Here is a 15,908-nt window from a genome sequence, read left to right on the forward strand (position 1 = left end):
CACATGCACTGAGACTTTAGATAAACCGTAAGCGGTATCCAAGCGTGTTGCATTAGTTTTACAAGGCGATTGCAGGATACTAGGTTCGGGAAATAGTCTGATTGATGTTGTGTGATAAGTCGCTGGTAATAGTACTTGAAATTGCGAAAGACACTCTGATGTAAATAGATGATGATGGTCATTATTTCACTGAGCGATAGCATGGATATCACTGGAGGCTTTTTTGAATGGCAGGTGAGTTGTCTAAGCCATTGTGATTTAAATGTTATGCAGAAATCATCCGCATCACAGAATACACTGACAATAGACACGTGAGCCTCTAGTCCGTTATCTCTGGTTTGGTATTCGAAAGATAGCTAAGTGGTTTGGGCTCAACTGTCTCTCACCATCGAACTCACGTTGATTACGAAGTCGATAGCATTCCTTATGGAAGTTCAAATACGCCTGCCAATTTCCACTTAAATCCAGTGAGCGTAGCTCCAACGTAGCCTCTGCCACTTGCAAACTAACTTTGGTGTGGTTCTTTTGATCCGACAATGCAACCGCTAAAGCATCATGGTTGTCGATATATCCGGTAAAGAAAAAGAGACTGGTTTATGGTAATATGACGGGGTCAAACCAATAACTAACGTTAGTTAGACGCTTCAGTTTTGGCTACAGCCCATGGCTTTTAATGGTTTGAGTCATAGTAATGTTTTGTGAAAAGTGCTCAAATGCTCCTTGGAAACATATGCCAGCCCATGAAGTACTCAAATCACTCTTTTTCTGTAACATGAATATGTACAAAAAGACTGAATCCTATGTAGCGCAATGGATTATCCCATCTAACTCAAGTTAGGCGTTATTATAGGGTTTCCAGAGTTTGGTAATATGATCGTATTGGTTGGAGCCATTGAAAATAAGGGAATGTTCGCTTTGTCGGGAAAGTAAGAAAAGTCGAACATCGCGCTTCTTTCATTTAATCGGCATCGCTGAATAGGCAAGGCTTTAAAACAAAAAGTTGATGTATGTGGTGCTTATTGGAAGTTGCTGCAAAATACCACGGTTATTGCGTTTTGCATCAACCTGTTAGGGGAATAGTTAATTAACGATTAGCCGTCCAGTTTCTGCTTCATAATCTGGTTAACCATACTTGGGTTTGCCTTGCCTTTGGAGGCCTTCATGCATTGGCCAACAAAGAATCCAATCATTTTACTGCGCTTGTCTTCAGGAGCTGCGCGATAGTTCTTAATCTGCTGGTAATTGTTTGCCAGAACTTCATCGATCATAGCTTCAATGGCACCAGTATCGGTAACCTGCTTGAGCCCTTTTTTCTCGATAACCTCATCGGCAGTGTTGCACTCACCATGCCAGAGCACTTCAAAGACCTCTTTAGCGATCTTGCCTGAAATGGTGTTGTCTTTGATGCGCTTGATCAGGCCTCCAAGCATTTCAGCAGTTACTTGGCTTCCAGTAATACTGTTATTGTTCCGGTTCAGGACCTTGGACAGTTCACCCATAATCCAGTTGGCAGAAAGCTTGGCATCATCACTGGCTATGACAGCCGCTTCAAAATAGTTTGCTGTTGCCTGATCAGCTGAAAGAATCTCGGCGTCATAGTCGCTCAAGCCGAAATCAGTGATAAACCGTGCTTTCTTAGCATCCGACATTTCAGGCATTTCAGCCTGTAGTTTTTCAAGACGGCTGTCGTCAATGATAACGGGAAGCAGGTCCGGACATGGGAAGTAACGGTAGTCGTTGACTTCCTCTTTCCCTCGCATGGCTCGAGCTTTCCCTGTATCACCATTATAGAGACGGGTCTCTTGGATAACGGTTCCGCCATCTTCAATCAGTTCAATCTGGCGTTCTACTTCCTTGAAAATAGCCGCTTCCATAAATTTAAAGGAGTTCAGATTTTTGGTTTCTGTGCGGGTGCCAAGTTCTTTTTGGCCCTTTGAACGAACAGAGACGTTTACATCAAAGCGCATGGACCCCTGTGACATTTCACCATTACAGATACCCAGCGTGGTGACGATAGAGTGCAGCTTTTTAGCAAAAGCTACCGCCTCTTCTGCAGTGCTAATATCAGGTTCAGTAACAATCTCAATCAGTGGTGTACCGGCACGGTTCAGGTCGATACCACTCATGCCATGGAAGTCTTCGTGCAGGCTTTTCCCTGCATCTTCCTCCAGATGGGCATGGTGGATTCGAATGCTCTTTGTAGAGCCATCAGTCAGTGTAATGTCTACATGGCCGGTACCGATAATGGGTTTTTCCAGCTGAGTGGTCTGATAGCCTTTCGGCAGGTCTGGGTAGAAGTAGTGTTTACGCTCGAAGACGTTGACCTTGTTTATATCAGCATCAATGGCCAGACCAAATTTAATTGCCATATTGATGGCTTCTTCATTGACTGCTGGCAGGACGCCAGGCAGACCAAGGTCTACTGCACAGGCATGAGTGTTAGGTGCAGCACCAAAAGCAGTGGGTGCACCTGAAAAGATCTTGGTTTTGGTGGCTAGCTGGACATGAACCTCCAGTCCGATAACGGTTTCCCATTGCATGTTAATTTGTCCTATACCATTGTTGGAGATTTCTGGTGCCAGTCTGTAGCTTGCTGGAAGCGGTGACCAATATTCAGTAAACGGGCTTCGTCAAAGTGCTGACCAATAACTTGGAGACCCACCGGGCGATTGTTTGCCATGCCTACTGGAATAGATAAACCAGGCAGACCTGCCAAGTTAACCGACAGTGTATAGATATCAGACAGATACATGGCTACCGGGTCATTGCTCATGGAGCCAATATCGAAGGCTGATGTTGGCGCATTTGGTCCCATGATAACATCACACTCTTTGAATGCGTTGAGGAAATCATCACGAATCATCCTGCGGATCTGCTGGGCTTTACGGTAATAGGCATCGTAATAACCAGCAGAAAGGGCATAGGTGCCAACAAGAATACGACGTTTTACTTCTTCACCAAAACCTTGACTGCGGCTACGGATGTAGAGATCCATCAGGTCCTTTGGATCTTCGCAGCGGTATCCAAAACGAATTCCGTCAAAGCGTGAAAGGTTGGATGAAGCTTCTGCCGGTGCGATGATATAGTAGGCAGGAATGCACAGCTCAGTATTAGGTAAGCTGACTTCCTTCACTTTTGCACCGAGCTTTTCATATTCGACAATAGCGTTGCGAATCTGTTGCTCTACTTCACTGGTCAGTCCGGTGGTGAAGTACTCTTTTGGCAGGCCAATAGTCAGACCTTCCAGGGAGTCATTAAGGGTTGCAGTGTAGTCTGGTACTTCACGGTCTAGGCAGGTAGAGTCCATGGTGTCGAAACCAGCCATGGTATTCAGCATGATAGCGGCGTCTTCCGCAGAGCGGGTCATAGGGCCAGCCTGATCTAGGCTGGAAGCGTAAGCTACCATGCCATAACGAGATACTCTTCCGTAAGTTGGTTTTAAGCCGGTAATACCACAATGAGATGCTGGCTGGCGGATAGATCCACCGGTATCGGTGCCTGTGGCACCAGCTGCCATTAATGCGGCTACTGCTGCGGCTGAACCACCGGATGATCCTCCAGGGATGGCTGATTTATCCCATGGGTTTTTGACGGGACCATAATGGCTGTTCTCATTGGAAGAGCCCATGGCGAACTCATCCATATTGGTTTTGCCGAGCATTACAGCTCCGGCATCTTTTAATTTACCGGTTACTGTTGATTCGTATGGGGCAATAAAGTTGTCCAGCATCTTTGATCCGCATGAGGTTTTTACGCCTTCTGTGCAAAATAGGTCTTTATGGGCAACGTGGATGCCGGTCATGGTGCCTGCATTGCCACTGGCGCGACGTTCATCGGCTGCTTTTGCCTGTTTCATGGCTATTTCTTCAGTGACAGTGATATAGCTATTAATGTCGCCATCAAACTGTTTGATTTGATCAAGATAACTTTTCGTCAGCTCGACGCTGGATATTTCGCCACTGGCTAATGCCCGGCTTTGTTCTGCTATGGTTTTGTCGTACATGGGATTCGGTCTGTTGGAAGACGTTTTGGTATTGAAGAGGCTCTGGTTATACCAAGCTCAGTGCAGTTACTATGGAAATAATGTCACATCGGCTTTTCTACCATTTTAATATTCAGTTTATCGGCTCTGACATCTTTGGCTTGGTTATCGCATTACTCAATAACGCGAGGTACCAGAAAGAGGCCTTCTTCAACGGCAGGAGCACAACTTTGTAGCTGTTCACGTTGATTGCCTTCTGTCACTTCATCAGCCCGTAGTCTCTGGGTTGCGTCTAGGGGGTGAGCGAGGGGCTCAACTCCATGAGTGTCTACGGCCTGTATTCTATCAACCAGCTCCAGTATGCTGCTGATAGCGGTGGTTGTTGCTTCCACTGCATTATCGTCAATGGACAGACGTGCAAGGTGTGCAACCTTTTTGACTCCAGCGGCGTCGATGGTCATTGGTTTGATTTCTCCATTAATAAATAGCAATGAGCAAAAAGTTCACTCATTGGATAACCAAGTTATGAAAATGGCAATCACATTGCAGATCATAATGCAATGTTCGACTTTTTTAGCGACCATAGAAGTTGAAAATCCATACTTACCAATGGCGTAGCGTAAATAGTGTACGTTAGCGCAACATAATTATGCTTAATATATAGGATATCGACGTGTAAGTTTGGCGTTATTCTCGGTTTTCCAGAGTTTGGTCATATTGTCGTATTGGCTGAAGCCCTTAAAAATCAGGTAATGTTCGACTTTTAGGGAAAGTAAGACAAGTTGAACATCGCGTGATAATATCATTTCTAAATAAATACAAGGCTAATGTATGGGCTGGTCACTTATTTCTCAAGGGTTTCATGAATAGGGATGCGGTAAGTCATATGAGTTCTTTCTATAGCTGTAGGAAAGGTAACCAGAGTGTTGGTTGCTGTAAAAATAAAATGCTACCAGTTGGAAAAATACATAGACAGCTACCAGATTTTTCGGTAAATCCCAGTAACGGATACTTTGCCAGAATGCTTTCGCTGATGTGAATGATTCAGGCACAATTCCCACAGAGCACAATTGCTGCTTGCCCTCTGGAGACAGCATTGTTAGAGTTTCTAAAATTACCCAAGCCTTGAATCAAGGTACACCATAACATGCTGAAAAGGTTACGTGGCCTGTTTTCCAGCGATCTATCGATCGATCTTGGAACTGCCAACACACTGGTCTATGTCCGTGAAAAGGGCATAGTGTTAAATGAACCATCAGTGGTTGCTATCCGCAATCTAGGCACCCAGAAGAGCGTGGTGGCAGTTGGTACCGATGCCAAGCGTATGCTGGGTCGGACTCCTGGCAATATCACCGCAATACGCCCAATGAAGGATGGCGTCATTGCAGACTTTGATGTCTGTGAACGAATGCTTCAGCACTTTATTAATAAAGTGCATGAAAACAGTTTTATTCAGCCCAGTCCGAGAGTCTTGGTCTGTGTGCCATGCAAGTCAACCAAGGTTGAAAAGAGGGCCATCCGTGAATCGGTACTCGGTGCTGGGGCTAGGGAAGTGTATTTGATTGAAGAGCCTATGGCCGCCGCCATTGGTGCTGGACTGCCCGTTGAAGAAGCCAGTGGCTCTATGGTGGTGGACATTGGTGGTGGTACTACTGAGATTGCGATTATATCCCTCAGTGGGGTGGTTTATGCCGAATCTGTGCGCATAGGCGGTGACCGCTTTGATGATGCGATTGTGACGTATGTTCGTCGCAACTATGGTAGCCTGATCGGTGATGCTACCGCTGAACGTATAAAGCAGGAAATTGCTATCGCTTATCCAAGTGATGAGTTGTTGGAAATTGATGTGCGTGGCCGTAATCTGGCGGAAGGTATTCCACGGAGCTTTACCCTGAACAGTGGTGAGATTCTGGAAGCGCTTCAGGAGTCATTGACGGCAATTGTTCAGGCCGTGAAAAGTGCGCTGGAGCAGTCTCCACCTGAATTGGCTTCAGATATTGCTGAGCGTGGTCTGGTACTGACAGGTGGTGGTGCATTGTTGCGTGATCTGGATAAACTCATCAGTGAAGAAACCGGTTTGCCAGTTTTGGTTGCTGAAGACCCTCTTACCTGTGTGGCCCGTGGCGGTGGTAGGGCGATTGAGATGATGGATAAACACCGTATGGATCTTTTATCCACTGATTAATCAGATGCTACAGTCTTTGGTGGGCAAAATTTAGCCTTATTATAACTGTTGCTCAGTCAGTTTTAGGAGTCTTGCTGTCATGGGGCAAGTTTGCGCAGCCATGTAACCAAGCCTTGATACCATTGCTTTCAAATCAAAGCACCGGTTGAATCGATAACAGTAATCAGCAAGGTATCTTGGCATATGCTTTTGGTTAATATTCTGGTAACTGCCTTTCAGAGAATTTTTGACGTTCCCGATCATGGTGTTGACCCATGTAAACAACTCATTAGCCATCGATTCGTGACTACCACCTGTCACCATTGCTGGATGTTGGTGTAAGGCATAGGCTATTCCTGTGAATGCACCTAGGTCATCACTGACAACACAGTAGGTATGATCGACGAGTTACGTTTGCGCTCTTTGCGTCCAGAGTTCCAGTACCTTTTCCCGGCAACAGGTGAACATGCTGAAATGCATACAGCGATGGTTTTCCTAGTTGGTGCACGGTGGCAACAAAGGGGTGTTTGTTTTCATGACATCTCTCTAGTTTGCCTCCAAGTTTGGCACCTCTACAGTAGGAATCATCCATCTGCACATGTCCCTACAGGGGACGTCTGTCATCCCGTGTTTTCATTACATGCATAAGCTTGTGCTTCAAGCTGTCAAGCAGCATCATAATAGGTTCCATGCTATCTCGAGAGCTCCATGGCCAATATGTCATTCTTGGTCTGAGTCATAAAAAACATGCCTAGAAACCAAGTGGTAAATGGCAGTTTGATAGCTTCCAGAAAGGTGCCACTGGTCAATGATGTCTGGTGGTGGAGGCAGCGGTTGCACTGGTAGAGCTCACTGGTTTGTATGGTGCAATACTACCGGCATCAACACAGATGACATTAAAACCCATTCGGCCACCGGCATTTGAAAAACTGGTTCCAGCAGTGTTGTTTTTGGCCATATGGCTGCAAGAACTCCACAAGGCTCATGCCTTTATGAAACTGGATTTTGTACTTGGCCATGATGTACCTCCTACTTCGAGGAAAATCTGTGTCGTGAGTTTAGACGAGAATGATGCTTAGGATGGATGGCAACCATGAAATTTATTTGGCCCATGCCCAGCAATATTCCCTGTGGAGATATTGCCGATTTGCTATTTTAACGTGAGTTCGATGAGATCATCCCTTGCGCTACATAGGCTTCAGCCTTTTTGTACATATTGATGTTACAGGAAAATAGTGATTTAGTACTTTATTGGCTGGCAAAGACCAAGAAGGAGCCATTGGGCACTTTTCAAAAAACATCACTAAGCCAAAAGCCCTTAAAATTTAAGGCTGTAGCCAAAATTGAAGCGTCGAACTTATGTTATTTCAGCCTGCATCAGGCAAAGTTGATTATTGTTGTTTTAATCAGTTACTCGGTTCCTGTTGTGTCTATACCATTGGGTTTCAGAGGTTTTTATACATGGTCGTTGAGAATTATTATTACTTCAAACAGTGGATCGCTGGGAAATGCCAGTCTCGCTAGGCTGACAGCACAGTTTTTGTAAGCCATCATAACCTGTAAGGGTGGGGTAATTTACAAATGGCATTTTTGACGTAAGTAACGTACTGAGGCTTGGTAAGGAGTAGGTTATTAAACCGATTTTTAGTCAAGGCCAGTCACTGGTTACAAGATTTGTTTTGCTAGTCATTTTATCACTGGCACTGTTGTATTTTGATCATAGCTATCGAGCATTGTCACAGGTTCGCCAATGGTTGACTGTCGCCGCTACTCCAGTTCTATTCCTTGCGGACTTGCCCGGGCGTATCTGGGGAACAGCATCACAAGTTGTTGTATCGCATAATGAGTTGTTGCAGGAAAATGCCCGGCTGAAAGCCAGAAACCTGATTCTTGAACAGAAAGTTCAGAAGTTGGCGTCACTTACAGCACAGAATATTCGCTTGAGAGAGTTGTTGAACTCTTCTGAACTGGTGGATGAGCAGGTGCTGGTCTCTGAAGTTGTCGGTGTTGATCCTGACCCATTCAGGCATCGTGTGGTTATTAATAAAGGTTCTTTCGACAAAGTCTATGAAGGCCAAGCTATTTTGGATGCTCACGGTGTCATGGGGCAGGTGGTTGAAGTCAGCCCAGTTAGTAGTAGGGTATTGATGCTGACTGATTTGGCTGCGCGAGTCCCTGTTCAGAATAACCGGACAAAGTATCGAGCTATTGCCGCAGGCACTGGCCGGACAGACCGTCTTGAGTTGTTGCACATTCCGATTACAGAGGATTTTCAGGAAGGCGACCTGCTAACCAGTTCCGGTCTTGGTGGTATCTATCCGGAAGGTTATCCCGTCGGTGTGGTTACTCATGTCAGGCATAAGTCTGGTGATGCTTTTGCCACTATTGAGGTTCAGCCTCTGGCAGTAGTGAACCGAAGCAGGGTTGTGCTTCTTGTTTTTCGTGAAGTCACTGATCTGATTGAGTCAATGGAGCTGGTAGAGCCAGTAAAAAAACCGGAATCGATTAAAATGTCTAATGAGGGGCAGGCGTTATGATTCAGCAGCCTAATGCCCACTGGGTTGTATGGATGACCCTGCTGTTTGCTGCGATGTTCAGCATCATGCCATTGCCAGAGTGGTTATCACTGATTCGCCCAGCATGGGTACCTCTTGTCGTCCTTTACTGGGTTTTGGCGTTACCTGAACGATTCGGTTTGTTATTTGCCTTTGTCACTGGCTTGTTGCTGGATGTGTTTCAGGGAAGCCTGTTTGGCCTTAACTCCCTTGGCATGTTGATGGTTGCATTTATTGTACGCAGCCTGCATCGGAGACTGAGGTTGTTTCCTGTCTGGCAGCAGGCATTTATGGTGTTTTTAATGGTTGGTTTTTACCAGTTATTAATTCTTTGGGTGCGTAGTGCAGCTGGGGATACGATTCCATCAGTCTGGTATCTTTTTCCTTCCGTTTCCAGTGCTTTGATCTGGCCTTGGGTTATGTCCGGGTTACGCTTTTTGAGGCGTTATTTTCGCGTAGTGTAGCCCTATGCTATATTGGCTCAGGTATCGAATAAATAACGTGAGTTCACGAGATAATCCCTTGTGTTACATAGGATTCAGCATTTTTGTACATATTCATGTTACAGGAAAAGAGGGATTTGAGTACTTTATTGGCTGGCAAAGGCTTCGAAGGAACCATGGGCACTTTTCAAAAAACAGCACTATGTCTCAAACCATTAAAATCCAAGTGCTGTAGTCAAAATTGAAGTGTCTAACTCACGTCAAATAGTTGAACATGATCTATCTCGTTTCTCAGTCCCATCGCCGGGGGTAAGTACTTAAACGGATAGGTATACCATTTCAAAAATTGATTTGTAAAATTGATGAAACGCTATCCCTGCAGGAAGCTACCTCTGGCTATACACTGAGAATGGCTCGGGGAAAAGCAAGTGCTGGTTGGCAGGAAGTCCTGATGTAGGCTCAGAAAAAATGCCTCTGATGCCGCAGATACGACGGTTGTATGCAGTAATCTGATCATTGGTAAGCCTATGGATGCAAAAGATGCTCGTTGTATGTTGAAGATGCTTTCAGGTAACCAACATCAGGCGATGATGGCTGTGGGCGTAACGGCTGTAGCAAAGTACTATTCAGAGCTTTATGGCACTAATGTTGTGTTTGATAAGTTGATTGATCCGTTGGTTGAAGATTATATTGCAACCGATAGGCCACCGGATAAAGCAGGTGCATACGGTATGCAAGGTTAAGGTGCGGTTCTGGTTGCCAGTATAGCCGGTAGCTATTTAGCGGTGGGTTGGGCTGCTGTTAATGGAAACTTACCACCTCCTCGGCCATTTTAACATTCCAGTTTGGAAAGTTTAATGACGTGAGTTCGACGAGATAATCCCTTGCGTTACATAGGCTTCAGTCTTTTTGTGCATATTCATGTGACAGGGAAAGAGAGATTTTAGTACTTTAATTGGCTGGCAAAGGCTCAGAAGGAGCCATTGGGCACTGAGCACTTTTCAAAAAACATTACTATGACTCAAGTCATTAAAATCCAAGGGCTGTAGCCAAAATTGAAGCGTCTAACTCACGTTAATGGGTATATGCCTTTATTCTGTACTTTAACGTTTGGATGAAGGCTCTAGCCCATTCAATAATTTCAGTAAGGAAGCTGCAGTCATCTTTCGCTTGAAAGTCTCTTGGGACAGTTTTTGGTATAAAGTTTGTCAGGAAGCAAAAAATTACACCGATTACTGTTATGATCGAACCAACTGGTTTGTATTTCTTCTGGTACATCAGCTCAACTAAAGGATTGGTGGCAGTGTATTGACCTGTGGTGCCTCAATTTTTGGACAGTCTCCTAGGCATTACAGGTCAATGCATTAAAGGAATTGAGGGACTGGGATGAGCGCAGAAATTCTCATGAATATCACACCCATGGAATCACGGGTGGCTCTGGTTGAAAATGGGGTGTTACAGGAGATCTATGTCGAGCGGGCTCGTAGTCGCGGGATTGTTGGTAATATTTATAAAGGTAAGGTCGTTCGGGTTCTGCCTGGTATGCAGGCTGCTTTTATCGATATTGGTCTTGAGCGGGCTGCGTTTATCCATGCCAGTGAAATTGCGCCAAGACAGGAAAAAAGCAGTGAGGATACTCAGGAACGTCCTATCTATGAGCTGGTACATGAAAGCCAGTCTCTGGTGGTTCAGGTAACTAAAGACCCGCTCGGTACCAAAGGGGCTCGTTTAACGACACATATTTCAATCCCTGCCCGCTATCTGGTACATATGCCAAAAAACGATCATGTTGGTATTTCCCTTCGCATTGAAGATGTTGAGGAACGAGAGCGCTTGCGACAGCTGGTGGAGTCATGCCTTGGTAGTCAAAATGAAAGCCCTTATGAATATTCTGCAGATCTAGGCGGCTTTATTTTGAGAACTGCAGCTGAAGGTATTGGTGAAGCTGAAGTTTGGGCGGATATTCTTTTTCTGCGCAGACTGTGGGAAACCATTGAAGAAAATATCAAGGATAGCAAGGCTCCAGCTACGGTTTATGAGGATCTTCCTCTGCATCTCAGAACCATGCGAGACCTAGTAAATCACAATATTGAGAAAATTCGCATTGACTCTCTAGAAACGTTTGAAAAAGTTTCCAAGTTTGTGAAGAAGCTGGTGCCGGAGATCGATGGTCGGGTGGAATACTATCCTGGTGAACGCCCAATCTTTGACTTATTCGGTGTTGAAGATGAAATTAATAAGGCGTTAAGTCGTAAGGTTCAGTTGAAGTCAGGAGGATATTTGATACTTGATCAAACTGAGTCAATGACGACTATTGACGTTAATACCGGAGCATTTGTTGGTCACCGTAATTTGGAAGAGACTATATTCAAAACCAATCTTGAGGCTGCTGTGGCTATTGACCGTCAGCTCAGGTTACGGAATCTTGGTGGTATTATTATCATCGACTTTATTGATATGGAAGATTCGGAACACCAGCGTCAGGTTCAGCGAGCTTTTGAAAAAACGATGGAACAGGACCATGCCAAGACCAACTTTACTGGTGTCAGTGAATTGGGGCTGGTGGAGATGACTAGGAAGCGAACACGGGAGTCATTGGAGAATGTTCTGTGTGAACCATGTCCAACCTGTGAAGGCCGTGGCACACTGAAAACTGCAGAAACGGTATGCTACGAAATCTTCCGGGAAATTCTCCGGGCTGTTCGGGCATACGACGGTGACAGTTATATGGTGCTTGCATCTGAGTCGGTCATTGACCGTCTACTGGATGAAGAGTCTAATAATGTGGCTGACCTTGAAGAGTTTATTCAAAAAACGATTCGTTTTCAGGTAGAGCCAATTTATACCCAAGAGCAGTTTGATGTAGTTCTGGTTTAATTGGCCATTTTGATACTTTTACGTATGCCCAAATGATTTGGAGTTGCTGCGTGGTGGCAAGTGAGCGAAGCCATGGAGCTTAGAGAAACTAAGTTCCCTAGCCGGACTGGAGCTCCAGTAAGTGATCGTAGCCAACAAACTAGTAACTTCATAAGGTGGCTGGTGTATAAGTGCGGTTTCTCACTGAGAGTGAGGAGCCGCATTTTGTTTTTGAAAATACTGTTTATTTTGTAATGGTCATTATTGAGCTGTGGTTGAGGTTTCATTGATAGTCACTTCTGTTTTGCGGCTGTTTGATTTTGGACAGGCTTATGTTTGTCAGGGCAGGGCCACGGTTGTTAAAGCTTATTTTAAACAGCCTTAAGCGGACTATTACGCACAGTCAGAATTCAGAGGGTGTAAAGACACGATCTGGCGGCGTGTGTCTGCTTAATAGTCTGATGAACTGGAGCTTGAGGCTCCTGATCATAGGATTGACCATTCTGGTGGTTATGGTTGCCTTTGGGCGTTTGATGTTTAGTACATTGCCTGTCTTGCAGCCTGAACTCTCCCGTTTTCTCAGTGATCGCTTAAATGCTGACCTTCAGATTGAGTCCGTGACTACCAAATGGAATAACGGGGAGCCTTGGTTGTCACTGCGCGGTTTGACACTTAAGGGAAAAGATGCGGATGTTACAGGCTTCAGTATTGAACAGCTGGATATGGAGCTGAGCCTTAGGGAGTCATTACTTCATTGGGCGCCTGTATTTACCTATCTGGAAATCAAAGGGGTGCGTATTGATCTGGTCCATGTGGATGGAGCCAGATGGACACTCTCTGGCATCCAGCAGATTGCCGGCTCATCATTACAAACTACGGAATATCGCAAAGGCTCTTTACTTGAGTGGTTGTCTCTTCAACATATGGTTGATATCCGCAACATTCAGTTGAATCTAAGTAAGGCTAATGGCGATAGCAGTGGTATTAATGGCCGTTACTTGACGGTATTGACGGATGATAATCGAAAAGACCTGTTCGCTCGGCTTGAGGTTGGCAGTGGTTACCTTGAAGTAGAAGGCAGTGGCATTTCCAGTCGAGGCTTATTTTCACAGTGGGATGGTGTCGCGAAAGCCAGTGACCTTAATGCTGAACAGTTCTGTGCATTGTGGGCTGGCTGTTATGATGATGTATTGGTTGCCATGGTTGAGTTGGATACTAGGTGGCGCTATGACAATGAGAACTGGCAGGTGCAGGGGCGTGTTGCGTCTCCGGATGTATCTTATCTTGATCATTCCGGAAGCCTGAGCAATCTTTCAGGGCAGGCGGAGCTATTTGTTCAGGGTGAGAGAGAGTCTAGCTGGCAGCTCTGGCTGAATGATCTGCAATTGGAAAACCGCTTGCATAATGGTGTTACCTATCGATGGGAAAACAGTTGGTACCTGACCGGTGGTCGAACAGATGAGTATACGATTACTGCTGCGACAGAAGAGCTGGATCTTGATCTGCTTAAGCGCTGGCTTCTGGATACTGATGCATTACCAAAACCGGTTGCTGATCTGGTAGATACTCTGAACCCAAAAGGTCAGCTAAATGATCTCGCTATTCGCTTCTTCCCTTCGCGAAAACCCTTAGATTTTGATTTGAGTGCTCATTTGGATAATGTGTATGTTGATGCTTGGAATGGTGCTCCTTCAGGAGGTAATGTCAGTGGTCAATTAAGGATGAACCTCTTACATGGGTATCTGGATCTTGATACCAAGGATTTTCAGCTGGGTTTTCCTGAACTGTTTCTGGAACCATGGATATTCAATAAAGCCCAAGCTCGACTTTATTGGGATGTTATAGACGGCTTTTATATTCTGAGGTCTGATGATCTTGTCCTGAATGGACTTGAAGGTGATTTAAAAGGTAAGTTAAGGCTGGATGTTCCATTAAAGTGGAATGAAGGTGGAATGCTAGATATGGCGCTTACCGTTGGTATTAGTAATGGAGATGCTCGATATACTGGGAAATATCTGCCTGCGCTGATGCCTATGAATAGTGATCTGACTGATTGGCTGGATACTGCGATTCGTAAAGCAGATATTTCTGCTGGTGGCTTTATTTATAACGGTGCCCTTGTTGGAGGTGATAGTCCTCAGGATTCCAGTTGGGGACTGTTCTTGGATATTAGCAATGGTGAACTGGATTATGAGCCAGACTGGCCTGCCATTACAGCACTAACAGGACAGGTTTATGTAAATGACGACCTAGTTGAAGTGTTGGTTGAAAGTGCAGAATCAGCAGGTGGCAAGCTGGATAATATTGTGGCCAGAGTACCATTGGAAGGTGAGTCGGTTCTCAAAATCAGTAGCCATCTGAATGCAGATGGTGAAACATTGAAATACTTTCTTACGCAAACACCGATCAATGACTGGATTGGGGGTGAGGCCAAAAAGTGGCAGCTGCGAGGTGGGTTTAATGCATGGCTGAATTTGATACTGCCTCTTGAGAAACTGGACAGTGCAACAGTGGATATCCGGTCAGCAGTGAAAGACTTCCAGTTAGCTATTACAGACCTGAATATTGATGTTAATAACATTGATGGAGATTTATCGTTTAGCACTGAGCTAGGTCTATATGCGGGGCAACTGTCTGGCAGATTATTTGGTCAGCAGGCCAGCTTTGAGATCAGTTCTACCGTTGTTAACCAGCAGCCCGTGACTACAGATATAGATTGGACTGGCAGAGTATCTGTTCCTTCTCTTCATGACTGGTTGAAACTGGACTGGCTCAGTGTGTTGGAAGGTGAAACTGATTATCATGCTCGATTATCTTTAGGTCTGTATGAAGGTAGTACCAAACTTAGAGTGGACAGTGAGCTGCTCGGGGTTGAAATTGAATTACCTGATCCGATCGGTAAAGCGGCTGATGTACCATTACCTCTTGATCTTTCCTTGGTCAAAAAAGATGGGCATGAGTTGCTTAATGTTTCTCTGGCAAACTTGGGCAGGCTGGAGATGAAAATGACGCCAGAGTTTTCTCTGGAGTCTGCAATTATTACTCTTGGGTACGATCCAGCAGGATATAAAAAATTGTTAGATAGCCAGAGAGCTGACAGAGATAAGTTTCTGGTGACAGGGGGTTTACTGGATCTGGATATTGGCCCATGGAAAGAGCGTGTTGAGGGGCAACTTGGTAAGCTAGGTGAGCAGCAGTTTGTTTCACGTATAGAAGTCGACAATGTTCGTATTGGCTTATTGAAGTATGGCGTATATCAGTGGCCGGATATTTCAGTCTCTCTCCAGCAGCATGTTCAGCAGAGAGGGCAACAGGGCAATACGAAACTTGACAGGAAAGGTATGAGGTTGAGTGTTGATGGGCAGAAGTTGAGAGGTAATTTATGGATCCCTGAACAGCGGACAACCCCTTGGAAGCTGAATGTTGACCACGTTTATCTGCCAGAGTCTGATCTGGAAGGAGCTCTGTCGGACGAAGGAAGTAAAGAACCTATCGATAGTCTTGCGCACGTGAATCCGGCAACGTTACCAAATATTGATGTGAGCATAAGCCGGATGGAGCTTGGCAATCTATCTCCAGCAAGTATTGGCTTCAAACTTCGCCATGCCCCACATGGTGTTAAGGTTGATAATATTAGCTGTGAACTGTCTGGTGTATCTATCACTGGTTTGGCTGACTGGGTACAGATGGATGGTGAGCAGCGTAGCTGGGTTCAGGGAACATTAAAGGGCACCGGTATAAGAGAGCTTCAGGAAGTCATGGGGTTTTCAGGTTTTATGGAAGCAAAAGAGAGTCGCTTTGATGTCAGCCTCAACTGGGAAGGGTCACCCATTGGAGGCGCAGTTGCTACCATGAAAGGTCGGGTTGACCTACTGCTGAAAAAAGGGCGGCTGCGGAAAGTTGATAGC

At 45.2% G+C, this 15,908-nt stretch overlaps 2 protein-coding genes across 2 annotated transcripts; both read right to left on the minus strand.

Annotated features, from left to right (window-relative positions):
- Positions 1 to 1,091: 1,091 nt before the first annotated feature.
- Positions 1,092 to 2,540, minus strand: LOC311328836 (aspartyl/glutamyl-tRNA(Asn/Gln) amidotransferase subunit B-like; the record flags this gene model as incomplete). The annotated part of the gene is made up of 1 exon (XM_084462742.1): positions 1,092 to 2,540. One exon carries the CDS (start codon positions 2,538 to 2,540, stop codon positions 1,092 to 1,094), a length of 1,449 nt encoding a protein of 482 aa, XP_084318868.1.
- Positions 2,541 to 2,551: 11 nt separating this feature from the next.
- Positions 2,552 to 3,856, minus strand: LOC311328837 (glutamyl-tRNA(Gln) amidotransferase subunit A-like; the record flags this gene model as incomplete). The annotated part of the gene is made up of 1 exon (XM_084462743.1): positions 2,552 to 3,856. The coding sequence occupies one exon, from the start codon at positions 3,854 to 3,856 to the stop codon at positions 2,552 to 2,554; it is 1,305 nt and encodes a 434-aa protein (XP_084318869.1).
- Positions 3,857 to 15,908: the final 12,052 nt, after the last annotated feature.

Source organism: Borostomias antarcticus, assembly GCF_949987555.1.
Source record: "Borostomias antarcticus genome assembly, contig: scaffold_252, whole genome shotgun sequence".
In the NCBI taxonomy this organism is placed as follows: Eukaryota; Metazoa; Chordata; class Actinopteri; order Stomiiformes; family Stomiidae; genus Borostomias; species Borostomias antarcticus.